Source organism: Gavia stellata, chromosome 2, assembly GCF_030936135.1.
Source record: "Gavia stellata isolate bGavSte3 chromosome 2, bGavSte3.hap2, whole genome shotgun sequence".
Classification (NCBI taxonomy): Eukaryota; Metazoa; Chordata; class Aves; order Gaviiformes; family Gaviidae; genus Gavia; species Gavia stellata.
The window spans coordinates 67,313,914-67,341,896 of NC_082595.1; the positions used below are offsets into that span (position 1 = coordinate 67,313,914).

Below are 27,983 nucleotides of genomic sequence, written 5' to 3' on the forward strand. Positions count from 1 at the left end.
AGAGGGGAGAAAGCGGCCGCGGAGCGGTAGCAGCGGCAACGCCTGCGGCGGGAGGCGGGGGAGAGTGTAAGTAGCGAGGCAGGCTGCGCTCGCCAGCGCTCCCGGGGGGCCGGCGGGTGTCGAGCTGACCCGGTCTTCCCCTTCGCTCCTCCTCGTCCTCTCCCAGCCGAGCCGAGCCGGGAGGCGTTGTAGGGCGCCGCGCGCTGTGGCGGCAGCTCCTCGCCGGGCGTGAGGAGCCGGCGGCGCCGCGCTGCCGCGAGCGGAAACCGCCGGCCTGGACGAGAAGGGACGACTCGAGCTCCTCGCCCTCCCCCGCCGCCCAGGGGGCCCGCTGCGCATGCGCGGCGGGGGCGCGGGGGGACGAGGGGCGGCCGGCGCCGGGGAGCCCTCGGGACCCCGTCCCGCCCAGCGCGCATGCGCCGCTGCCCCGCCTGGGGGGTCCCCGGTGGCCGCCGGGGACGGGTCCCGTTATCCGCCAGTGCGCATGTCCCAGGGCCAGGCGGGGGGCCCGGGGCCGCCCGGCGCCGCCTCTGCCGGGGGTGAAGCCGCCGTGGGTGCTGTTGGCCCTGCGGGATGACCGGGAGAGGCCCGTGCGGGGCGCGCGTAAGCAGGCCTGCGGGGGGAGTGCGCAGCTGGCCCTGGACGTGCCGAGGGAACGCTGCTCGTTGCTAGTAAAGTAACGCCCCTCCATGCGCAGGGGAGAGTATCTACTTGTTTAGCCAGTAGCCTCGTTAGGAAGCAACACGTGCACCAGGATTTGGTAGTTGACTGTGTCAACAGCCTGGATCCTGCAGATCAAGTGTCTCTGTGGAAGATTTGTGCTGTTTTATAGGTTTCATGGTTATTTTAATGAGCTCATTCCACTGGAGGGCTCCAGAAAATTGAAATTAACAATATCATCAGATGCAGCAACATTTGTAAGATACCGGAACCTGGTTCAGTAGCTTGGCAAATGCCCAATGTTTCTAAATCGATCCTTAAATGGACCACAGGTTTGCAAGCCTTTTTGCATTAAGCACTTAGCCAGACAGATTCTCAGTACTTTTTTAGGCAATCCCCACAAAGTGGTTGAACTAAACTTGGATGAGATGTGGCAGGCTTTACAGTTAAGGATGGGGCCACAAAAATGGCCAGAGTGCTGGAACACCTCTCCTCTGAAGAAAGGCTGGGAGAGTTGGGGTTGTTCAGCCTGGAGAATAGAAGGCTCTAGGGAGACCTTATTGCAGCCTTTTACTACATAAAGGGGGCTTATAAGAAAGATAGAGAAAGACTTATTACCAGGGCCTGTAGTAACAGGACAAGGGGCAACGGTTTTACACTGAAAGAGGGTAGCTTTAGACTGGACGTAGGGAAGAAATTTTTTACGATAAGGGTGGTGAGACACTGGGACAGGTTGCCCAGAGAAGTTGTGGATGCCCCATCATTGGAATTGTTCAAGGTCAGGTTGGACAGAGCTTTGAGGAATCTGGTCTAGTGAAAGAGGTCCCTGTCCATGGCAGGGGGGTTGAACTGTATGGTCTTTGAAGGTCCCTTCCAGCCCAAACCATTGGATGATTCTATGATGTGCCACCCCAGGTGAAATTTACCAAGCTTCTAAAACAAATTACTGTACAGAGTATTCAACCACCTTGGTTATTGTTCATTTCTTCTCTTACAGTCATACCTGTAAATATTTGTATGCAAACAATCTTTATTGAAAGGTGTGGGATACAGGGAGCAAGAGATGCTCTTAAAGGATTTGTTTTAAGGCAAAGGGTCAGCCACCTTTTAAAGATGAGGAATGGTAGTCTTCAAAGTATAAGGCATGTCTACCAGCAGACAATATTCAAACATCATTTTACAAAGACAGGGTTACAAATAACAGTCCAGTCCAGCTGAATAGCTGTATCGTGTGTAGGAGTAAGAAACCCCTTTTGAATTCTAAAGAGAGGCTGTGCTGAGAGATGGTGCCTCTCACGGAGGTGACAGATGCTGCGGCTCCCCTGACTGTAGAACACAGGAGGAACTGGGAGCCTTGGCTTTGTCCAGGGACAAGTCGTTAGCATTACTGACAATTCAGTGACAAATCAGAAGACAAGCTACTGATTCTTAATTTGTCTGGGGCAGCAGCAAACCTTGTGTCATTTCTGCTATTATGAGACTTCCTGTATTGTCTTTGTCACATGTGACATGCAAACTCCTGCTCTGAAAGAGTGGTTTCTCCACTTTTGGGCTCGGAGGTATATTGCAGGGCTTAAAAGATCACAAATTTAGCACAGTTCCACAAATTTTTAGTGGACAACTTGTCATATAACCTGTAGTGGTAGAGAGGAGTCTTAACCATGTTTGATTTTCAGTTAGGTGCAGGATTATGCAAAGATACTATGGAGACAGGAGTGTCCAGTCTCCTTTTCATGACTGAGGTGCATGATAATCGTAAGTCTGCCTTTGGCAACAAATAATGCTGTGGGCAGGTTTTATTAAACGTTCTTACTTAGATCTCTAGCTGATCTCTCTTCCTTGAGTAATAACTATTTATCATTGAGGGTAATATCTGCTCATGAGCAGCGAGGAATAGTTGTTTGTTTATTTAGCTATTGGTACTACTCATGTTTTGTACAGAGCATATTAATCAAGGAGGAAGTTGCAGATGGACAATTCAGAAAAAAATAATGCTGTGTTACATGGCTAATTAAAAATCTAGCATCAGGTCTTCTAGTGGAACGATACGTGCAAAAATAATCAGATCAGACTTTTTTTTTTCCCAAACCCAGTAGAGTTTTGACTCAAACTGCTTAAGTTACTATGAAGTTTCTGTGATAGTGAATGTTTCAGCAGTGGGTTTGGTGCTTTATGATAGTCAAAATGTATATTTGTCCTTATGTCTTCAAAATACAAAAAATAAGTAAATGATACCTAAGTTGCCAACATCTGGTCCTTTTGTTCTTTTAAAAGGGTTGGCTTCAGATCAGTTGATATGTGGATTTAAGTTTAAAATAGCAGACCTTGGAAGCTACACTGCTTGAATGACTCATTGAAGAAGTTTTCATAGTACTTTTTTTTTTTTCAATTTGGCCTTTGTTCAGCATACTTCATCTTGGTAGCACTGTAAATATTAGTCAGACATGCTGACGTGTGAACTAGGTTCTGGAAAACTTTGTAGATACCGAACAAGCTGTTTTCTTCAGTTCTTTTTTCTGGTTCTGTATTTTGGATCTTGGTTATGCATTTGGAAAGCCTCTATTCTACAATCTGAGAAAGAATATTTCTGATGTTAAAAAATGCAATAGAGTAACTGAAGTTGACTTCCAGCATTCTAGTGATACACAACTGTAAGTGGGCTGGAAGAATTTTATACGTTGTTTGAGTGGACATCTTGCTAACAGATCTCAGCAGGCACAGTGGTGTAGCTTCTGGTTCTCAGGAAAAGATGCACAGTATCTGGGCATTAAATACCTGCAACAACTTAGGGTGATGCCCTGGGTGATGTAGAGAAGTCTTTGGCCAACTAAAAGTGGGATGGGTGAAACACAGTAGCAATCAAGCCAGTTATTTTTTATCTGATTTTTTGCATACTTAACTCACCCCATAAATGTTTCATTTTCTAATCAGCAGCTGAGTAAATACTAGTTTTCCCAAATAAAATGGAAGCTAGTACGTTTTTGTTTGAGTGATGGTATGTATTTGTTCTGTCTGTGAGTGAATGTGTATCTGCAGCCCTTCTGTAGTAACTCCTAGAGTTCGTTCCTATGTGGGTGCATAGGGTGCAGTGCTTTTCCATACTCCCAGATCTTTTCTGCTGCAGAGCTGTTCTGACTTGGCTGGGTCTCCCACATTAAGACCACCACCTGATGATTCTTGTGGTACCCCTTCTGCATTAAATTTTTCTTCTTGGTAGAGGGGCTCCTCCAGGTGTGCAAGGCCGTTTTTCCTTTGCATCTCTCTTTTCAGTCGCACCTGTTGTGTACAGATTCTTGCATTAAAGTATTCTTTATTCCAGTGACACAGTCATAGAAGTGCTCAGTTCATGTTTTCTTCCAGTTTGGAGCACATTGAGATAGATATTCTTGGAGTTTATACAGTCTGTGTCCTTTATTGACTTTGGACTCCATCTCGATTGGATATCGATAATACCATGGATGAGCTGCTCTCAAGGTGTGACGTGGGTGACTCCCTGCCGCCCAGGAATTCCACAAAGAGCATCAAACAGAGGCTGATGTACCTTTGCTGCTTGTGTTGTCTTGAGCTCATGCCAAAAGATTACCTAGCTAATGACACTGATTATTTAATAGTAATTTGTTTCAAAAACAGTACTTGTAACTTATTACAAACCAGGACTCTTACCTCTTGAGGTCCTTCCCTTCAGCTACTCTGTAGACCTAAAGATAGTCAAAAAGTCATGGCTGCAATGGCAGGTTATCTTAGAGGAGATGGAACATCTGGGTTTTTACCTAGATATCTGACCTGTGAATGGAATATCAAAAAGAGTGTGTTATCTTTAAACTCTGGGGTCCAAAGACTAGCTATGTAGTAGGGGTTCTCAAAGTATGCATGACAGCCTGTGATTTCAGCTTCTTTGTTTATTTACATAATGGATACTTATTTGCTAAAATGCAGTGCTGTTGGGAAGGCCTGCAAGACAAGATCTTTAGTCACCAGAACTTCCGCAGCTATGTATTAGAGCTCAGATTGCAAGTAAAACTTGTTAGGCCATCTCATGTTACATATGGACCTGCCACTTGGGTACGATGAGTAACATTATCAAAAAGGTGATGCAACAGCCCCTCTTCTGCATCAGAATGCACTTGATTATTGGCTCTGGTTCTGTAGGCTCCAAAATCATCTGTCATTTGTCTACCTGTCTACAGGGTTGAATAAACCAGACTGCCAGATTGTGTCCTGGAGATCTGGTCAAATGATGTTAATGTCTGATGTAGGAATTTCCAAACCTAATCTCTTCAGCTCATGACACAGCAGAAGGTGCCTGCTACTTTCCTCCTAGGGACAGCCCGAGTCCTAGGCTGTCTCCTGAGTTCTTGGAGTTGAGGTAATCTTGCTTCTAACAAACATCCTATTTAATTTCATCTTCCAAAGAATACTTGTTTTTAATTTCCAAGACATTTCACTTCCACAAATTTCCTGGAATCTCCAGATCTCTTCTGAAGAAGCTGTTGATGTGTAGGGTGTTCTGTGTAGTTCGGATGGTATGTAACATGCATATTGGGGAGAAGCATATTGTCACAATGACGGGAGGTTCTTAGAAGGAGTAAGAAAGTCTGCTAGATGTACTCATCTGGCCAACTAGGTATGGTTAGTTATCTTCCTGATGCTTTTCTGAAGCTGAGCTAACTTCATAAGTCTCTGTGCTTCTTGTCTTGGACTAATTGCATGAATTGGAGCAATTCAGATTATCCATTAGCTGTATTAATTTTTATTTAGGGGCAGGTCTTGCTTATCTTTCCAGGGGAAATTTCTTGGTATTTTTCGTTTCTGCTGTAGCCAATGTCATAAGGCATATAAGGAAGATAGACAAGTGGGCTTTGTCTTTTGACATTCGCAGGACTGAGCCTCACTCCCTAAGACTGCTCCTCTCCATTGATAAGAGGTCTGAGCAGTCATCTCTGCAGAAGTGCTGTTGAACTGGATAACAGATTTTATGAGGTTACACTATGAAGCTGCTGAGGTAGAGTTGTCCAAGGAATCTAAGTGAGTCCGTTAGAGCTCAAGTTGTGTTGGTGGCCTTGTCTGAAAAATGGACCCATCTTTGGCATCAGTGGGCAACTAACTACGGGAGCCTTCACCAAGCACTGAGCCATTGGGAAATCACCAGGAAACCATGCTGCACTTGACAGGGTGGCATTCCCATTGGTGTGAAAGTCTATAATTTGCTTCAAGGAGACTGTGTTTTGTGGGGAGTGCTGGGGGAAGTCTCCCAGAATTAAAGGTGAGCATATGAATTATCACTCAAAACTCTGCTTACTGGTAAGTAGCTTCTAATTGTATGCTTTTCAGTGTGTGTGGTGTGTCTGGACACATCATACAACCGTATTGGAGAATATCTTATTTTGCGGACAAATAGGCAGCTTGAAGGAGGTGCCTTTTTTCCTAAAAGAACAGGTTAACACTGAGGTGTAATCTATAGCTGAGATGCACATCACAATTGAGGAGAGGAGTGGAAAGGTGCCTTTTGAAATATCTGTTCTTTCTCTGTCTTAACCTAGCTTTTTGTTGGGTAAAATACTAAAGTATAGTAGAGAGTGTGACACCAACCTTAAGTTTTTCTGGGTGCTGTTGGCTCTCAGAGATTGTTGTCTGCTGGGGATCAAGGTAAGTCCTATCTATGCCACTGTATCAGCTTTTATCGCCAGCAGGGGAGCCTTCACCAGCAGTCGTCTCAAAGGGGGCACGTTTTAGTATGAGTAATTTGCTATAATAAAACTTCAGCAGATCCTGCCTTTGAATAAAGTTCCAGTGGGTCCAGCCCTTGAATAGGAATAACTTTTTTTTTTAAACATACAACAGAACATATTTCAGAACATGTCTGCTCTTAAAAGTTCTAGCAAAATTTTGAGATACCATGTTAACTTTTCATAATCTGTTAAGTACATGTAACTGAAATTGAACGTGAATTGACGGGGTGTTTTTCCTTCATGTGATTGTGTTTCTGTATAGAACCAAAAGAATCTTGAATTGGCTTCTGTTTCTTCATTGGTAAACAGATTTTTAATAGATTCAGGTTCCTGTTCCATGATCTGACATCAGGGAACGGCTCTTGAAGGACCAATAAATGTTCTTTTGTTTATTCGTGTTTGCTAGAGAGAGAGAAAGCAAGCAGAAGGGCTGTATCCAATTGAATTGGAGGGTAGAGCAGCAAAGTAAAAGAACCTTAACTCGTCATTGTAAGGGAGGGTAGTATCTGCATTTTCCTTTGCAAGTAGGTACCTGTAAAATGGATCCATTCTTTGAACCTGTTTGCTTTTCAAAACCTGTTGTACACACTGATGACATTGGAACCAGACTGTCTTAATGTCGATGTATCCCTCTGTTAGTAAGAAAGCGTCTTGCTAATGTTTGAATTTAGTAGATATTAGCCAGTATTCATCTTCCCCCCCTTTCAGTGGAAAATAAAGCTAGTTTCACTGCGATTTGGATACTCTGCTATGTATTTGGCCTTGTGTCACTAGTGGGAAGTAGGCTTAGAGCTGTCCATTGTGTTAGGTGAAGCCTCTTTCAGGTGATGCTGATTTGGGACCTTCATAAGAAATTAAAACATGTTTATAATTCGTGTGGCAGCATCCTAAGTTAGTTTTGGCAATGCAGTTCTTAATTAGGTGGGAGTGGACTTTGGTTCTCTTTTCTCCATTATTACTACTTGATGTATCTCACGAAAATAATGTTTGCTTCTTGTTGTATACATTAGTGCAAGAGGTTTCAGTTGTTTCAGTCCTTTAAGTTACTGGTTTGGTGGGGGAGAAGCATTGTTTGTTGGTTTTGTGTTTTTGGTTTTTTCCCCATCAGTATTGGGGATGAATCCCTTGCAGTAAATTTAAAATTACTGAGAACAGGCTACATTTTCTTCGCTGTGTTTTGTGAGTTCTTTTAGAAGTAGTTTGTGCCCTTGCCAGGTTATGGCACTGAGATTCAAAAGTGTTATTTTGGCAACTCTCACATCTGGTTTGTTCATTGTGGTAAGACTTGCCTTGGTCTGTTTTTATTTTTGACATCTTTAAAATAGCATCACTAGCAAAGGAAAATGTCAGTGGTATTTAATAGAACAATATTGAGCTTCTGTTGAAAAGTTCTTATACTCTTCTCAGTAAAGTTTCGCAAGCGGTGTATAAAGTTACATTACTTTTGTGTGTAAAAAAAAAAAGTAACTAAGAGTAAAGTAAAGAATATGTAATTACGTGCATGTAATTTAACAGATTTGTGTGTATGTAAGATTTATTTAGTTACCTTTTAGAATATAACTTAAAATGAAGACCTAAAGCCAGTTTGCCTCTGGAACTTAAAAGCATATGAAACTATTAAACACTGCAGTGCTTAGCAAAACAATTTGTGAAGACAATGAACCACCTTTAAATGCCTGTAGCCTCCCTGTAGTAAGTGGGAAGATTTTACATCAAGTACCTTTTTCATGTTTACCTTATACCAGTTAGTGAAAACTTGGAAAAAGTGCAGGAAACCAAGCAGGGTGTAAAAAAAGGGAAGTCTGTTTCTCAGAAAGTGATGGTATCCTGCTGTTTCAGGTCGCCATATAGATGGACGCCTTAGAACAAACCTCTTCTGTTCACTGGCTCTGACTAGTGCATATTAAAATACATAATTTAGTTTTCAATACTAAAAGAATTAGAATACATGTGGTTTTCTCTTTTAGCCAATATATCTTAAGGTTAGTTTTACAAACATTTCAAGATGCTAATTTTGTTCCTTCCTTATCCATTTCCTGTTTCTGTGCAAAAAATAGCACAACAAAGATGAGTTGAAATAAATACAAAATTAGAAATAGTTTTGGCCAATTTTCACATGATATTTCAAAATGGGCTTTTGCATATACAGATGCATAAAGAAAGTGAAGTAATTGCTTAAGTGTTTGTGTAGTACATCTTTTTAATTAAAGTTTTACACTAAATTCGGTAGTAAATCTGTGTACTTGAAAGCCAGCATGTTTTATAGTTGCCAACCTGTGAAAATCAACATTTTGTCAGGAAAACAGTGAAAGTACAAATGCAGTACAGAACTAAAAGCTTTCAAATACAGCTCACAAACTAAAATTAGCAGTTTCAAATGGCGGTTATTTTAAATCAGTCTTCTCTGGATGGCATAAATTGAATTAACCAAATGTTGAAGTTCTTCAAGGTTTTACACAGTTGTTGCTGTCTTTTCATACTGTTGTGCATCAAAATAGAAATCAGCTCCATGTCTTGACCTCTTGCTTTGCCCTTCCCCACCTGATTTCTCTCCTCAAAATAGGTGAAATAATCTCTCTGGGGAAAGTTGAAGACTCTAGGCCATATTACATTGCAGAGTGATGGAGAAGTAGCTACGCATGCTATCAACTAAAACCCGAGTGGGATTTTTTTCTCTGGCCCTGAAGCCAGCTGGCACTGAATGAAAGTCTCTGACCTTCCAAAGCAGAACAGACTCGTCCCAACTGCCCACTGGGTCCCCGGTGTGTGCCAACACCTGAAATGTCTTGGTGCAGCCCGCAGGCGTGCTCGGTGGCCTGGGTCAGTGCTGCTCTCTGACCGGGAGATGGTGGAGTCCTTCGGCACCGCTCCCCTTAGGAGTGCGGACTTGGCCTTGGCTGCCTAGGGCATGATAACTTGCTGAGAGGGAAGCCAGGAGGGGAATGAATGCTGCTACTGCTACCTAAAGTCACTATCTTCTGTGTCTCTTGGTCACCTTTTCAGATGCTGATTGATATAGCTGCAGAATAATTTATCTCCCCCACAAAAAAGTTGGAACTTTGAACACCTTGTAAAATAGTAAGATAGTTGCTATCTCGGGGACAGGTTATACAGAGGAGATCTGGAGGCATTTGTTACCTTAGGCCTTCTTACACTCTAAACTAGTGCTTCCGTTTGTCCACAGTGAGGATAAAGAAAAAAAAGGCTAGAATACTAAACATCCTTTTCAGCGCAGAATCCATGAGAAACAGATAACTGATAAGCATTTTATCAGGTACAAAAGTTTATTACAAGCTAATTCTGTTAGCTGGAACATGTAAAAAATCCAGAATGTCCAAGATTTTTAGGACAGAGGTATAGCCAGTCCAGTAAAAATAAATATCACCTGATCCTATCAAGTAAAAACTGTGTGTTGTAGGTTCCAATTCCGTTGAATTTGTAGAGGTGCTCTTAATATTGCTACACTTCCATAAGATAAATTGATACTTCTTTAACTCTTTGAAAATTTTATTTTTTTGGCATTCAATTGTATACAAACCTGCCTCTTAAGTTATTGGTGGAACAATTTAATCTTCTGAATCTTTTGCTGAGTTTTAGTGAAATTTCACAAACTTTTTCCAAGGTATTATGTATTTAGGTAAAAAAGTGCTACCAGAATTACTGAAATATGTTTTTATTATTGCTAGTGTGATTTAACAGCTGGCAACAAAGGGAGAGCAGCACCATGAGGCTGTGCAGTGCTTTGAAGACTCATCGTTATCTTGATCCACGATTGTTACAACTTTGTTTTAAGATGGAAACAAGTTTATTTTGACAGTTGAAAGAATTTGGATTGTGGATGGAAGGATGAACTGAGGGGAGGAAGAAGTAGTTACTTACCTTTTTCTTACTTTAGGGTGAAAATAGTACGTGAGGTTACTTCTTCATACTTAGTGTATGAAATATGTATATATGAATACTCAGAGAGCTAAGTATGGCAGGGCCAGTTTAAATGTTGCATTAAGTGCATTATTAGCCATTCTTACACTCAACTGGTGTAAGAAAGTTAATTTCCTAGGTACAGATCAAACTGTAAAAAAAAAAAGACAAAAAAAGACACTGTCTTCACCTACTAAAGGTTTGAATATCATAAAGATATCATTGAAATGGAAAAAACCCTGTACTTAATTTGGCAAGAAAAGATAGTGAAAATAGTAAAGTAGGTTTTGCCCAATACTCCCCCCTGTTCTCAAAGTTGATCTGGTCTTGTTTAAAGCCCCCCAAAAAAGGCATTTGCAACTGAATTTTTCCGAGCCATACATGTGTAATTTTTATACTGGCTTGAATGTAAGTGGTCTCAAAACAAAGGTGATCTACAGTTTTTCAGATTAAAAATAAAATTTGACAGAAGTATGCAAAATAAGAGCTTGCATTCATCTCTGCATGACCCAACACCCTACGATGGTTATGTACAGCTTTTTTTGTTGTGCATTTTTGTAGTTTGATGCTCTCTTCCATGCAATTATTTGTATGAATGTGTAGGCACTAAGCACGAGAACCCTTTGCAAGCAGGATCCACTCTAATTGCTCTTCTTCTGTCTGCCAAAAGCCAGCTCTGTCTGTGGGGCTGCGTGCATCCTGCTCTGTAAGAACAGTTGGGGTTATATTCCTGGCTCGCCACCCGAGTGGCACTGGCTGCTTTGAGCTAGTTTCCTCTGAAGCAGACAGGCTGCATTCATCTATTCTGTATCGCACTTGACTGTGAGCCATGACTAGGTCTTGTGTGCTGCTCCTGTGACCTCGGGGAATGAATTTTTCTCTGTTTCTCTTAAGTTTGGAGTGTTTGAAGCAGCCTATGTGGGTGATGCTTTTATAGCATGACATCAAGGATTGAGTGTTGAATGGCGTCAGGATATATATTCATTGAGAGTGGAAAGCCTGTTGAGAAGTTGTTAACGGAGTGGGAAGGGCAGAAGGAGTCACACTTACTGCAGTCTTACCCATACTTGTGTTTGGGAACAGTTCCTGGAGTGAAGTGTTCCCAAACCTGTGCCCAGGCTTTGTCTTCAGAAAAGCTGTTTGGAGCAGTGTATGTGGCCACTCTCTGGTCCTCCATGTGTAGCAGGTTAGGTGTACACAGGAGGTACAAATGACTGGGAGGAACTGTATGCCATTATAGGCATACTTACCTGGTAGACTGCTGTGCCTCCCCAAATTCTTGCAAAGCTGGTCCTGGAGCTTCACTTACAGCAGGTTGTGGAGCTCCCATGCCATCAGGTCCTAGGGCTGCTGCTGCCTGGTCAGTGAGGATATACAATGTGGCACCAAAAAATGTTTCGTGTGATTTGAAGGGACCATGTGGTAAATGTGCAGTTATGCAGTGATTTTTTTTTTTTTCCTTTCTCAGATTTGAAGGCATATATTATTTAGAAATTATAATGGGCCTGCACAACGCATAAAATGCATGTGGACCCCATCTTGTACCTGTGCAGTTCTCCAGTGCAGTCGTTAATCATGTGGTTTACCATTTGGTGACTTCCCTTTGTCTCGCTTAACAGCCTTGCGTGACACTTGTATAGAAAAATACACATCTTTTTCCTAAAGAAACAGGCAAGGATATAATTTAAGTAATATCTTTTATATTTTGACTTACTTTAAATTGCATTTATTGTCAGATGAGTTCTTGTCTTACAAACTTGTCATATCTCTCCTTGAACGTCATTTTGTAGTTAATTTCTTTGCAAAAATACAGAGAAAGCATACTAGGCTTCTGAAATCTTACAGTAATATTTTCAGATATTACTCTAAAGGATGAACCATTTCCTCCAGCTTAAAATATTAAGCCAGCATTGCTTCAGCTTGCTTTGCAAGGCTTAACTGTATCTGCAGTTATGTAAGTTTCAGTTATGTGATATTTCATGGGCATCTATTTAAACATACAACTATTATTTTTAGTTGAAATATAGACTATATAAAGACTTAAAAGATGTGGGATCAAGGTGGACAACCTTGGCAGCAATGGCCTTTGAACCAACAGCAGTGGATGCAGTCATTTCAGCACCAGCAAGATCCAAGTAAGTATATAGAAAGCTTTGTGGATTAATTTTTCTTTTTTAATCTGTTGTCATTTGAATTTTTGAATCTTTGTTACAGAGCATGACTGATAGTTGCTTTTTTTTGTAGCTGCTCTCAAGAGAATACGTTTATTGTGCTTTTCTGAACAACTAGAAAAAATAGAAAACATACGTAGATTCCGAATGTTTTGACATAGTTAATATTTAATGTGCAAAATACAGGCAAGCAACCTGAGTTATCCTGGACAAATTATCAACATTTTGCCAGTCATACAGCTCAACATTTAGACCTCATGTACTTTTACAGAATCTGTATCCCTGTCAGTTCTTTAGCCAAGCTGAATCATTTATTTGAGAAAACTGGCTTTCTACTCAGTGCTTGTCTGGCAGAAGTACTAATGCAGATGTATACACAGAAAAACTCTCACTGGAAGATTAGTATCATATATGTTTTAGGTTACAGTGGTGATCATTGTGATCTCTTGTTTGGATTTTTTTCCCCACAAAAAAAAACAACCCAAAAAACAAACAAACAAAAAATTTTAAACAATAGAACGTAATATAACTTAAATTGAGAGTGAGGTCACAACAATTCAAATTATCAAGAGAAATACAGAAATGGATAAAGAGACTGGAGGTGTGTATTTAATACTCGGGCAGAGGGATCAGGCACACTGGTTTTACATTGCTTTCTGTCACTTCAATTTCTGTAACTTCACTAGAGAGACTTCCTGACTTGGCAATGAGCAGAAGACATACTAGTGTCCTCATCTGACAGTGCAATTTATTTACATACTGGTAGCAATGGTAGTAAAGAAGGGGGGAGAGAACTGTAACATAAAAGAGCATTCCAGAAATCAGGGGTTATATGAAAAGTATACACTGCAAAATGTAGTTTTCTAACTATGTATCTTTCTTGAATATTCGTGAATTTAGAATTTAAGGCTATATATATTTATTTCTTATATCAAAATTAGTTCACTTATGAAAAAAGTGTATTACTACCACCCATTCAGTGCTAATGTGAACCTAAAATAATCTGCCTCATGGCATTTTGAAAATATGCGGAGAAACTCTACTTCAGCAAGAATGTACACTGACACTTGCTTTCAGTTTGTTTTACTGTACACTGTGAATAAGTTTTAATGGTGCTCATGGTACTTGCTGAAGGTAAACGTTGCCTGTTTCTCTTGAACAATGAGACATGTAATTGAGAAACAGTGTTAAACTTCAGACATGTGAATACTAACCTTTTAAATTCCCTCTGTTTATTTTAGGCCAGATTGACTGGGCTGCATTAGCTCAAGCATGGATTGCTCAGCGGGAAGCCTCAGGGCAACAGAGTGTAGTGGAACAACAAGGAATGATGCCAAACGGACAGGATATTTCAGGAATAGAGTCTGGTCCAAACAACCATAATAATTTTCAGGGGGATCCCAACTTCAACAGAATGTGGCAGCCAGGTTTGTTTTCCTTCCCATTAATTCCTTTTTTTTCGTGTAGTTAAATTTTATTTTTGTCAGACATTTTTGGGTGTGAATATGCCCTGTCCCTCAGGTTTCAAGATGCAAACCTACCAGTAGCATCAACTAATTAACTGAATATCACAGCTGCTACTTTCCAGTCAGGTGTTCCACAAAATGGGTAACAGTACAGACACAAAGGTCTGATAATACAACTCAGTATTTATAATATACATATGCAAAAGATTTGTTCTGTCTCTGAATGTTGTAGAAAGATAAAGTGTGAATTGCAGTTACAATTTCCCTGCATCTTATTCTTACATCTTAGGTGTTGCTTATCCCACTGCACTAGGAACAGCAGCATTGAAGGCAACAGGATGCCTCAGAGTTAAAGAGCATCCGTTGCCCTCTCCTATAGTGTAATACCTGCTTCTGGCATGATTTGACATGTAGAATGAATTCACAATATAACTGGCAGAGGCTGGCTTTAGGTGTCTTTAAAATCTTGAAAAAGGAGATAAGTGAAATTCTGTGTGTAAAATATGGTTTCATTACATGTTTCATATACTTAGTATTTGCCCTTTTTGACTTACGTATCTGATTGTCTTCTGTGTAATTTTTCAGTTATTGTAAGTTAAAGTTGGTTGAACTTCTGTTAGTATTGATTATTTTCAGTCCTTTATAACTTCCTCAAAACTTCAGTTTTGGCAAAAAAATTAATTTTCTTTTTAAAACTTAATAAAACAACACTGGCAATAAGCATGGGGTAGAGATTGGGTATTTTCCGCTAAGAATTTTTCTGAAGCTGTTTTCTGAAAGGTTTGTTATGTCACTACACTATAATGCAATTTGAAATGTGTGAGCAAGGTAGTTAGTAAGCCTGCATGCATGCCTTCTATTGTCTTGGTGAAAATTGCACGTCATGCTTGATTCTGTTAATGATTGAAAGAATAACACCTACCATTTTCACCGTGACTATTCAAATTTGTTTAAGAGCAACGTTTAATAAAAATAGGCTTAAAATGTCTTTGGCGGTTCTTACATGTGCATAACAAAAGGGAGGTAGCCATCAGGTTTCACTTAAGTTTCACCTACCTGCCCTGGGCTATAAGTTATTGTAGCCACATGTAAGAATTTTAACTTTACTATATGGCAGTACATAGAGCATATTCTTGTTGTAGTTCTGTATAGTAGGTAGAGGTTTTCACAGAAATACTGTTGTCGTTATTGGACAACTTTGTTTCTCATATGATCCTGTGGTGGTGAGGTCTTCCTCCTATGCTTATTCATCTGTGAGGTGAAAGAGAATAATATCTTAAGTGGTAGTTTTTGCAAATAGTCACAGAATGGTAAAAGTGAGGAAGACTTTTCGCTGATAATTATAAATGTTTGGCGCCCGAGCTCACTCAGAAATTGCAGAACAGGAAAACATCTTAGATCTAGGAGTGAGAATAATGTAACGCCTTTTGTTAACAGGAAACAATGTGCCAATGGATTTTGTTATCATTGGGTATATCATTCAAAGAATACATTGTTTTCCCAGTTTTTTGGGACACTGATAAAGACTGTGCTGATGCAGATATGACCCAGCTTGCCTTAATTTAGGCAATGTCATTCTTAACCTGTAAAAGTGGTCACAGCAGATAAACTCAATCATAGCATGCATGGCTAGCCAAAGTTCTCTTATTTACTCTGTTTCTACAAAGCTTCATCTTTCTCCATCTTTCCAAGTTTCTTTTTGGATCCAAAAGTCCTTTACATGCTACTAATAAAAGAGCAAAATGGCAATCTGAAAACCAGCTGCATTAACTAGCAGACAATTCATTTTGAAGGGATTCATGTTCCACAAGTGAAAACGGCATCTGTCATATGGAACTTGCAAGCTTTTCAGTCAGTTGACTTGAAGTAAACTGGGCATTTAAATAGTGTCAAATGTTAACACGTACATTTATGAACAATAACTCTTGTAAGCTGTACTTAAAGGATAAAGGATTCTGTCCCTTAGAATAGTTCAGGAGTATTGACCCTGGAAAAAGATTTGATTAATCAGCTAAACATGACCTACCAGGACGACAGTGAGAGGGAAAGGAGTGATACAATCTTTGAACATACAAAAAAAAGAACAACCAAGTAGAAAAGCTATGTTAACCCTTTTTAGTTGCTACAGTAATGGATCCAATTATGATGCAGATGGGAAGGACAGTAAAAATGAGAAAAATGGAAAGAATTACTAAAGGGCTGGATGGAAGGTAGGAGTTAACCTGAGAGGCTAGGTATTAATTCTGTTACTGGTGAAAGTTACAAGGTAGTTCTGTCACAGTCTATAAATATCTGTATAGTGGACATAATTTTTAGACTGATTTCCTAAGAAAACAAAGCTTATGGCCATGTGAGCTATTCATTCATTCCTTAAACCCTTTTCACTCTGTTAGCCAATTGAAACTTATGTTTGAGGACTTATGACTGTAGCTTATGCTGGGACCTCTGCTAGATATTGGAGAATCCAGGGAATCATCCATTATCAAGACACAAGACTTTGGAAAGCAGGTTTCAGTGGTTCTGCTGCTCACAAAACTATTTGCTTTCCATAATAGGTCTTTTAAGTCTATTATGCAAAGGCATAAAATAGCTCATTACTTTGAAAACTGAAACAACATAGAAATAGAGAAGTAGGAGCAGTTCTTTGACAGTTTACACAATTTGTAAGTGCTATGGTGGATTCAATATCACTGGTAATTTATAAAGAAAAATTTACAGCGTCTCTGTGTCTGTCCAGTTCTGCCCCCACCCCATGTTTTAGTTCAGCTACAGCTATTTGTATTTCCTTCATTTAGTTGAAGAAATTATTGAGACAGTATAATACAGTCTGTAGATTGATGATTCTTCATAACTTTATCATCTATGTTGCTTTGAGGAACCTCGTGATAAATACAACAACACTGAGTGACTGGTGACTTATATAAATCGTACTAACTTGGTATTGAATTGTATTCTAAATCCTAAACAGAATGGGGAATGCCTCACCAACCCCCTCATCCACCTCCAGATCAGCAGTGGATGGCTCCAACCCCAGGTCAAATGGAAATTGTTCCTCCATCTGAAGACAGCAACAGTCAGGACAGTGGGGAATTTGCTCCTGACAACAGGCATATATTTAACCAGAACAATCACAACTTTGGGGGACCTCCCGATAACTTTGCAATGGGGCCAGTGAACCAGTTTGACTATCAGGTGAAACATATTTGTTGCTTTAATATTGTAGACGCGCAGAGTCCCTTCCGTGGATGTGTTCCTCTAATATCATCTAGCGGCGACTTTCATTCTACAGTTCTACAAACATCTACAGAATCTGTTATCTGCTAAGATACATTTTTATCAAATACTTTACAGAAGAGACTTTTAGAGTTTTCAGTTCTGTTCTGAGGCCAAAGATTTTTTTTTCTATACTAGTAATGAGAAGTGACTGTTGTCTGCAGTATTAAAATGAATCACTGTGTTCCAGTATATAAATTAACATTTTATGTAGTTTTGTGTTTAAAAAAAAAAGAACAACAGGAGGGGGAAAAAAAAGTTCAGAAATACATACTTAAATACATTAGATAATGTACCATAGGGAACAGTCCTGTATTTCCAGGGAGATAGACTGGATGATCCATTGATCTTTTCCATATCTATCTACTGTGATTCTTTGAATAAACCATGGTATTTCTAAAAAATCCACATCCAATATTTTCTTCATTCTGGCATATAAGTTGCATAGCATAATAAATCTGTAGGTGGTTTTAGCACTAATAATAGCAGGGGGCATTGCACAAGTCTTTAAACACAAGTTTTGGATCTTTCCCCTATTTTCAGTATTTTTCTTTCAAAACTCTTGGTATAAATGACAAACTGTACCTGTTAAAACACCTACCTCCAGTTCATAAGCAAGCCCAAGGGAAGACAGGCAGAAATGTGTTTCTGTCTTCTGACCTACTTTTCCTTATTATTGAATTCTCTTGTTCAGCAATATTGTTAGGAAGTGAACCAATATTTTCAAATACACTAATTTATTATCATTTCCTTTGTTTACTGTTGTGGGACCAACTCTTAAAATTAATTTCTCTAAGTACTACAGAAAACTTGTTTTACAGTGAATAACAGAGGGATGATTGGCCTGAAACTGTAGTGGAATAATGCTTCTAGTACTAGTGACTTAAATAGATAATTAATAAAATATAATAAAAAAAATTGATGCTATAACTTTCTTCATAAACACTGTCCTCTTAAATAGTTTCATTAGGCATTTCTGGGCAGCAAATATTAAAACAAAAAACCCTTCATGTATGCCTCAAGACTTGCGAATTTTGGGTTGTATACAGCTTGCTCAGAACCCAGGGTCTGTACTAAATTTGCATATTTATGCATTTAATATTTTAATCAGCCATACTAATAACATGCGTGAATGATTACTGGAAAGTGCACAGTGCAAAATTCTTCTGTAATAAAAGCTTGAACTTTTCATTTTTGTCCTCATGTTGTAGTTACAAGGAAAGACTGCTAACATACCTAGGCTTTTAAATCTTAATTTTGTATACTGTTCATTTAACTGCATGCTCTGATGATAAGCTGGCAAGGAACTGCTGGAGATAGATGGTGATTATAGGGCTTAATGTTTAGCACAATATGAAAGGAGATTGGTTGAAGCCCTTTCAGCTTCGTTAGTATCCCTGCTTAAATCATTAAGTTTACTCATTAAATATTTAAGGAAAACTTGTTTCTTGGGGACCACAGAAAAAGAGATTGAGAGATCTCAGTAGCCTAGAAATCGTGGATTCCTACTTGCATGGTTTTCTGTAGACCGACTTGCGCACATGCTGTATTTAGTGTTACATGTGAAGAAAAATAAACTGCATTACTCTTTCAGCATGGGGCTGCTTTTGGTCCACCTCAAGGTGGATTTCATCCACCTTATTGGCAGCCAGGACCACCAGGGCCGCCAGGTCCACCAGCACCTCCTGCACCTCCTCAAAATCGAAGGGAAAGACCCTCATTCAGAGACCGACAGCGTTCACCTATTGCGATGCCTGTGAAGCAGGAGCCTCCACAGATTGGTACATGTTAACCACTCCTTAATGAAAAAACATAAAAGTTGTTTTTTAAAAAGAATTGCAAAATTTGAAGACTTTGTTTTTACTTTATGGGAAAAAAAAAATGTGAAAGAAAAAGCTATTATATATGGGGTTTTTTCCCCACAATCAGATGTGTGGCTTGTTTGGATTGGGGTGGAGGGTTTGCTTGTTTGCTTCTTTGTTTTGTGTTTTGGGATTGTGTTTTTTTTTTTTCCAGGGTGGGGTGGGGGTGGGGGAAGGTTTTTTCCCATCTTACAAAACTGTAAACCTTGCTTATGTAGATGCTGTGAAGCGTAGAACTCTGCCTGCCTGGATTCGTGAGGGCCTAGAAAAGATGGAACGAGAAAAACAGAAAAAATTGGAAAAAGAGAGGATGGAGCAGCAACGTTCACAAATGTCTAAAAAAGAAAAAAAGGAAAGTGAGGAGGCTGAAGAAGGGGATGGCCCACGGTTACCTCAGAAAAGTAAATTTGTAAGTAGAAGGGTTTGCTTTTTGCTCAGGTTTGTATTTCCTGAAAGGTATCAACTTTTTGGTCTCTTCAAAAGAGAGACTGTATTCCTGGTTATCTCTTTGTTTCTGTTGCATGAAGTAAGGTTAAGCTGCTGCTTTGTTGACATTTACTTGGTGTTTTGAAGTTGTTAATGTCTGAGAGGTAAAAGTATATTATTTGATCTGTAGTAGCAAAGAAACAATGATGAAATTGGGCTCTTTTCTGTATTTTGGGAACATACATGGTCTTTGAAGGTTTGAGTTCTAAATTGGTAGCTGAACAAACTCAGATACTCGTATTTGCTAAACTGAGCCCATTTAAGAAGCCTTGTGTTGCCTTCACTTTAGCAGTTACCTCATTTGTTTGCAGTTCTAAGTACCTGTCTGGCAGTGAACTGACAACTGTGCATTTTCTTATCTTGTGTGGGTAGAGAGGTACCTGCAGAGGTACCTGCATGTTTATTAGGAGGGCAGAAAAGAAAGAGTTTTATGATAACTGTAATACAGATTTCAGTACAAAGTAAATCAAGTTGACTATCACAAATAGAAACTAATGAGCTTGATATCTAATTTTTTCCTGAAATGTATGATGCTGTTTTTGTAGGACAGTGATGAGGAAGATGAAGATGCTGAAAACACAGAAGCTGTAAGTGTTGGGAAAATCAGCAGGAGTCCATCCCCGGTTCCTCAAGAGGAGCAAAGTGAACCAGAAATGACAGAAGAAGAAAAGGAGTATCAGATGGTATTAATAATGTAGTTCTCACTAAGTATTTCTGTGTATTTGCTTGTATTTTTCGGGCATGTCAAAGTCTAACACTTTTTCTCTGCCTGATACTGTCAATAGAGGTGTCATCCATATCATACAGTAAAGCAGGGTTATATTTGCATGTCTCTTTTATAATGCTGTCTTTCTCATCTAGACAGGGATATAGGGTTATATAACTCATATTTAGCACAATAGTGAAAGAAGGTAATGACTGTAATCTTTACACTGATTGTTTTTAATTCTATGGTTTGGCTTACCTTGTCAAATTCCTGAAAACTTCTAATGATTAAATGCACCCTTCTGAAATCTATGCTTCAACCTCAGTTCCTGTGAAAGGGAATTTAAGAAACGTATTCTTGCAAGGAAGCGCTAGAAACCTAAGTCCTCGACCAGCAACCATCTCTGTGTCTGCAGCAACTTCGTACTTTGAAATCATAGTTGTATGCTAATTGTACAACTGAAACCTTGTCAATGAAGGCCCTGAATTCTAAAAAGTTTGATGAATGTATTTTTGTAAAGCACATGACCAGACTGAGCAGCTTGGAGAACTAGCTACCAACATTTCAATTTTTGTAGTAAATATGTAATAATAAAATCCTACCTAAGTAACCTCTGATGATTTTTGTAGGATTGGGGTCAGAGAGGCAGCATACCAGACAGAAATGTGCTCTTTAATTTTTAAAAGAATAAATGGAATCAGTCTAAGTACATTTCTGATTTACGTATTCTTTTGTTGTATCATCTTTGACATTAGGAATCAGCGCCCTGGATAGGTGTGTGTAATGCATGTGGATACAGTTCACAGTCAAAATACAAACTGTTCTGAAAGTTTTGAAATCAGGTCAAATTTAAAACAATTTTGGACTTAAGTTTTTAAGTCATGTCTGTTGATAGAAATCATTAAATAAAATGTGCAGGAGAGTACTTTCATAGCCATCAAAAGAAGTGAAGTTCTACGGATATAATGTGAATGCAGCATTTATTCAAGAGGTTTTAGCCTTTAATTGTATATACAATTTTCTTCAGATGATGCTGACAAAAATGCTACTGACAGAGATTCTCTTAGATGTCACAAATGAAGAAATTTATTATGTGGCCAAAGATGTTCACCGTAAAGCAACTAAAGGTATGCCTTTTTTTTTTTTTTAGTTTCTTCTGTGAATATTCTATATTTGCATGTCTCTAGAACATTTAACCTCCATAGTTATCCCCCAAGAACAATTCCAGTATAATGCATCCAACTTGGTAGAGTTCAAATCCAGTAATCATGTACTGTTGTCCTGTGCAGTGTATTGTGAGTTACTTCAGTTATTCCATTTCTTTCATACAATTCATTTATTTAGTTAAAATGGTACCTGTGTGTCAATGGCTCTTGAGTTGTAGCTGTTTATTAATGCTATCATCTTTATCTCAAGTTCTTAGCTGTTCAGATGTGAAAAGAGACGAACTTTGAGTCCTCAATTAATAACTCATTTGTATTCACTATTAACATGTATTGTACTTATATAACAGATTTTTTAAATATAACTGAGTTAATCTAAACATGTAACTACTGAAAGTTGAAAATTATGTGCAGATGCTGTAACTTGGAAAGTGATTTATGAGTACATATTTGTTTTTTTTCTGTTCACTATTAATTTGCAGTTAAATTCTAAATCTTCGTGGTCAGAAAATCTAGAAGTGGTTTTAAATGGATGATGCGTTTTTAATGTTTCTTCTCTCCCTCCAAAGAACAGCAATAGTAGTAGATTTAACAATACCATAGACTCATGACTATGAAATCGTGGCTATTTGTGTTAACATGTTGTTCCTGTTGTTGATGTGATACAAAGCTCCTGCAAAACAGCTGGCACAGTCCAGTGCACTGGCTTCTCTCACTGGACTCGGTAAGTATGCTCCTTATTTTTGAGAGGGCTTAAAGGGGGAGTTTCACTCTTGCCTTGCGTTTCTAGAAATTGCATTTTGAAACTAGATTTTAATTGGCCAGGAGTATGGGTCACTTTCTGATAACTTTATCATTATCAGCACCTTTGTTTGTTCCACAGGTGATCCTACTGATATAAGTGGGATGGTTTTTGGCGTAAAGGACTAGTCAGTGTGAGCTAGTGTGTGAGAAACTTGCCCTAATTTTGAAAATACATAAAAACTTTAGATGAATTTACTTTTCAAAGTATGATTGTTTCAGAAGCACACTGCAGTCTTCAGAGAGAGGAATACTGTTTTATATTTTTCGCCTATTTTGATCCATCCAAACAAGGAGGGAAAGTTGATAGAAGAGTAATGTGAAAATCTATTAATAAAAATATTACAATCTTTGGAATTATTATTTTATTGAAAAGCTACATAAGCACAGAGGCTCCCATATCATATATTACCAGAAACAACACAGGAAAAAGAGATTGAAATTCCAGCTTGAGACACAACAGCAAAAGATGTTTCCCAACATGCTTTTTATCATCTAATACGTACTACAGCAGTGTCAGTGATCGGTTGTGTGTTCGTTATGTGGAATTCCGATGAATTAGATTGAATGTTATCCCAAGTATTCATGTGTTTTAAAACTAACTTAATAAAGATCGTAAGACCCTCAGACTGAAAGAAAGTAAAATATCTCCATGTCAGATGTTTAAATTGACTTTATCTTTCTTATCAGTCCAGTAGTTATTAATACCTCTAGGGAAGAAGAAAGTCCATTTCTGTTTCATCTCCGTACCTGTCAAAGTGCAGTGTTTTCTAAATCAATATAGAAAAATTGATAATGGCATTCAGAATTTCTGTAGCCTTGGACTACGGAGGCGGCTGAAGTCATTTCAGAGATGTCTTCTGGGAAAGGTCCCAGGCATTTTCTGTCCGGTTGCTGATACAGAGGCAGGCACTGTTACGATCTCTGCAGGGAGCTTTTTTGCCCTTCCATACAATGGAAAAAGTACCGTGATCACAGTGGTTGCTTGCCGAAAATAGACGAGCTGTTCCAGAAGGAGTAGAACCAGACAGTGAGCATCAATGCAGATATGGGGGCCTTGATCACACCAGTCAAACAACATTGGCACTTACCAGAATAAAGTGACTTCTTCAGAGAAGAGGAAGTGAAGGAAGGGCAATGTTACTCTCCTCTTTGCCCCACAGAAATATTAAGAACAAAGCTTAATCTTTCCTCGTGATAGACTGGGCTTTATGCACGCAGGTGGACTGGGTGGTTATGGATCAGGAGACAGTGAAGATGAGAGGAGTGACAGAGGCTCTGAATCATCTGATACTGATGATGAGGAATTACGACACAGAATCAGGCAAAAACAGGAAGCGTTTTGGAGAAAAGAGAGAGAACAGCAACTACTACTAGAAAAACAGCTAGAAGGTAAATCATATAATATCTTCTTACCATGCTGCTCTATATGGAGTTTACTACTTAGTATATGTAAATTGGTCGGAGAAGGAACGCATTTTAAGCCAAAAACTATGAAGCCAAATTTAGAAATAATGTTCTTTAATGAAAAAGTTTTAACAAAAAAGATGTTTGAGCTACTTGATCAGAATGGGGTTTGCTTTTTTTCCTTCTAGTAAGAAACAAATCCATACAGTGTTTTCCATAAATTATTGTACTTCAGTATTAAAAGAGCAGACATGGTGCATATATGTCTATATGCTATAGATATTGTACTATATAAATAATAGTATCACTTTATAAAAATGCATATGTGTGCATAGTGTGTTTTTTAAAAATTATTAGTATCTCAGTTGTGACTGGGCGATAAACTTCACCTTTCTGTACCAGACTGCAGTTTATACAAACTTGATTCCTTAAAGTTGTATACTCTAAGTATATGAAGCACATTTCACATCATCTGAAAAACTTGCCTTTCTGTTACATAATCTTGAGCAGTGCAACTTTCAGAATGTACAGTGGGAGGCTGCAGTTTCTTTGAACTAGCTGTTCTCAGTTGTAGTTGACGTTTGCTTCCATATGCTGCATCTTCGTAACTGGGTTTTTATACCTAATACTGGGGAAGGATTTTTGAACCAGTCAGTTCACACTTAGGCTCTGAGGAGGTGGTAGGCTTGATTTAAAAAAAAAAGAAAAAAATAAAATCTGTGATTTACTTCTGCTTCTCCATACAAGGTAAGGTTTGTCCTTTTGTACCAATAATGTAGGTCAAAAGGGTATCACAGTCACCTTGCACTGCTGATGAGCAGTCTGGATGAACAGATGAATGCAGTGTTAAGAAGTCGTGCTCTAAGTTCATAAGCTGGAGGAGAAAGAAAATGCTCTTATGGTAGCATACTTTTTTCTTATTTTAAGATGGATGATTTCCTCCTTTTACTTTTTGTTTTAAAGGCCTAGAAATAAGACATATGGATCTCTTAATAAAAGGCTGAACTAGCTGAACTTTTGGTTTCCTTAATATTCCTGTCTCTCTCTGAGTGTTTTAAGATGTGTGCATAAAAGGATAGCTGTATGGAGAGTAACGTGAGTAGTGGCCTATGACCTCTGTTTTCCTAGTGCAGGAAGCCAGATGTTGGTTTGGGGACATCTCCATGGGACTATTTACAGAAATATAAACCTAGAGTAAAGAAGCTGATTCTATACATGCAAAATACCAAAGAATACTAAATGCAGGGTCTCTTTTGTAGCGGCATTTAGGAAAGGCAGAAAATTTCTAATATACAATACAGCATCTTCTAACATACACTGGCTTCTGTCTGTATTACCTAACAACTCAGGGACCAGATGGAGTTGTTTTCTGGGTTAGATTTGACCATCAGTTGCCATTTGAATCACTGTGGGTTTCCGGATGCAGTTTTACTCCCTAAGTTAATTCAGGAACGGATGGCCCACATCAAAAGGCTATTTTTTGGCTAAAAATATTGTCTGCCAGTTATTTTTTCTGGGTTCAATTTAAAATGGAAGGGGAGATAAACTTGACCAGTGATGCAAAGGATCCTAGGTTGAATAGAAATAAGTAAAACTTTTTTAGAGATGGAAACCTCTGGAAAATGCTCTGAGGGTCTGAATTTCTTATTTTGCTCTATGAAAATCTTGGCCTGATACTCATTATGTTAATTTCAAGAAATGTATTTTTAATTCTTCTGTTGTCTTCTTACCATGTTTATAGTATTTGCTGACTACCAAGCTTACATGTAATCTTAGCTGACATTAACTTTTTGTTTTGTAAGAGCTTCACCATCTATCTGCATTAAATGCTGTGGTCTTAACTTTTGAGCTGAGTCTTAAGCAAAGAATTATCTACAAGTCTCCTTTTTATGCTATTCCTCCCTTCCTGGGAATTCATTGGCTATAAAACCTGTTAAAAACAAGAAAAAATGTAAATTGCTTGTACTAGCTAGCATTTAGGACTAATCTAAGTTATCCTTGGAAAACACCATAAACCTGGTATTGTTTTTCAAAAAACAAACATGCGTCACTATAGCAGAAGGTACTCTAAGACTTTTTTGGGTAATGAGGCCTACAAAACATACAGGTACAGCCAGCATTGTTCTGAAGCTGACAGGCTACTGACGCACTGTGTGGAAATACAACTTTTTCAGACCAGACAGTGATTACTCAAACCCAGATGAACAGGGCTGGAAGGAAGGCAGGAAGCATAGGTACCACTAGAGGAGTGTTGTAGGAAGGAGAAGGGAAGAATCAGGTGTGTAGAAAGGTTGCAGGAGGAAAAAGTATGTGTGTGTAGATGAATTTGGGAGTTCTGGTGCTCCAGGATGTTCGTTTGAGAACTTTGTCTTAAACCACTGAAACACGAAATAACATCAAAGACTTCTAAAAGTGTCTGGGTTGTGCGCTTTTTCTAAACCCGGAGGACAACTCTTCTAGAATTATACAAAAAGAAAATAAGTTGTTTGGTAGGTAGTGGTTATGATGGCAGACAGTGTATTAATTGTAAGTATTATGAAAGGTGCTTGGAACTTTGGTTTTGCCAAAAGTAACACTATGGAAATTACTGACATATGACTCCAAATAAATTGCATTTTTCTTTTGTATACTTCTTTTTCAGAAGAAAAGCTACAAAATGAAAAAGTTTCAAAAGAGATGAATGAATTTATCAAGAAAGAACAAAACAGTAACTCAGCATCACAGGAGGCAAAAGAAATTGAAGCAGACATGGTTCATGAAAAGAAAAGATCTCCAAATGCAATCGCACCTGATACAGAACTCAAAAAAGAGGGTAAAGAGAGGACAGGAAGGAGTGGATCAAGAACCTCTAGCAGTGGTAGCACTAGCAGCAATAGCAGAAGCAGTAGCAGTAGCAGCACTGTGTCTAGTTCCTCCTATAGCACTAGCTCAGGTAGTAGTCACAGCTCTTCACGTTCTTCCTCTCCTAAAAGGAAGAAGAGACACAGTCGCAGTAGGACACCTTCACATAAAGTTAGGCGCAGTAGAAGCAGGAGTTACTCCCACAGAAATAGGAGAGAGAGGAGTCGGAGCAGGGAGAAAATAAGAGAAAGGAGAAGATCTAGTAGAAATCGCAGTGGTGAAAGAGGAGAGAGGCGAAGAAATCGGAGTCCTTCTCGAGAGAGAAGCTGGGATAGACGTAGAAGTAGTAGCTGTTCAAGAGACAGGCGAGCTAACCGTGCAAGCCGCAGCAGAAGCAGGGACAGACGTAAAACTGAAGACCAGCGTAGAAGCCCTACTGGAAATAGGCACAAACATAAAAGTGAGGGTAAAGATCAAGAAAGGAAGAAGGAGCAGGGCGGAGGTGTAGATAAAGACAGAAAAAAGAACAGAGAAAGGGAGCGAGATCAGGAAAAACGAAAAGATAAGCCCAAAAAAGAGGAAAAAGAAAGCAAGGCTGGCAATCATGATGACAGTAGACTAAAGAGAAAAAGAGACAGCGAAAGAACTTTCTCTCGCGGTGATTCAATATGTGTGAAAATAATAAGACAGGATTCCAGACAAGAAAGCAAAAAAATTTCTACCAAAGATAGCAAAAAACGGTCAGGCTCCGAATCTAGTGTGAGGAGTAGTTCTGAATCACCAGGAAGCAGCAAAGAAAAGAAGGCTAAGAAATCGAAGCATATTCGGTCATGCTCCATGGAGAAATCTCAAAGGTCTGGTAAGAAGGCAAGCCGCAAACACAAGTCTAAGTCACGATCAAGGTAGTATACTTTTTAAGTATTTTGTCTGACTTTTTTTTATTTTTGTGCTATTCGTCTTCATGTGTACGGCATATGAACTTTTTTTAATAAAGTATGGTGTTTATTAAATTTTTTGTCTTAGGCAAAAGTAACTTTGGAAAATCTTTTAAAACTATTAAAATTACTGAGCCTAAAGTGTGTGTGGGTTTGGGGGTCTTTTATTTTTTCCAATTAACTTTTCCCCCCTTTTCCTTTATTTTTCAGATCAACGACTCCTCTTCGTCGTAAACGCTGAGGAATTTATGGCACCAGTGCTATGACGTTTAAAAATTCCATGAGTTATAAAAGGCTTGTCTCATTATAGAGGCACATTGTGGCTATGTAGGTGAAACCAGAATCCTTTTTTTTATCTGTAAATAGGTGTATTTTTTCCAAATGCTGCTCAGAATTAAATACCTAATAGGATTTCTTTGTATTACATTTTTTCAAGAACGGTAGTGCTTATTAAGAATATAAAACATGCCATTCTCTTTCAGCTGTAATGTTCTTAAAATTACTATTGAATGTACTGTGATGTCAATAAAGCTCTTTAGTTCATTTTTTGTTTAAAATTCTTGCA

At 38.9% G+C, this 27,983-nt stretch overlaps 1 protein-coding gene across 1 annotated transcript; it reads left to right on the forward strand.

Moving 5' to 3' along the window:
• Positions 1 to 27,983, forward strand: PNISR (PNN interacting serine and arginine rich protein). Its single transcript, XM_059833084.1, has 12 exons — positions 1 to 66; positions 12,324 to 12,442; positions 13,720 to 13,905; positions 16,913 to 17,136; positions 18,812 to 18,998; positions 19,298 to 19,488; positions 20,111 to 20,248; positions 21,299 to 21,398; positions 22,105 to 22,158; positions 23,457 to 23,627; positions 26,284 to 27,385; positions 27,629 to 27,983. Exons 2-12 carry the CDS (start codon positions 12,355 to 12,357, stop codon positions 27,657 to 27,659), a joined length of 2,472 nt encoding a protein of 823 aa, XP_059689067.1. The 5' UTR covers positions 1 to 66; positions 12,324 to 12,354; the 3' UTR covers positions 27,660 to 27,983.

Excerpts from the sequence above, each read along its gene's own strand:
- PNISR (XM_059833084.1), top strand. The coding sequence starts at position 12,355 with ATGTGGGATCAAGGTGGACAACCTTGGCAGCAATGGCCTTTGAACCAA. Across the intron at positions 22,159-23,456 it reads GGCTTCTCTCACTGGACTCG|GTGGACTGGGTGGTTATGGA; the intron begins GTAAGTATGCTC and ends TTATGCACGCAG. Across the intron at positions 23,628-26,283 it reads ACTAGAAAAACAGCTAGAAG|AAGAAAAGCTACAAAATGAA; the intron begins GTAAATCATATA and ends CTTCTTTTTCAG.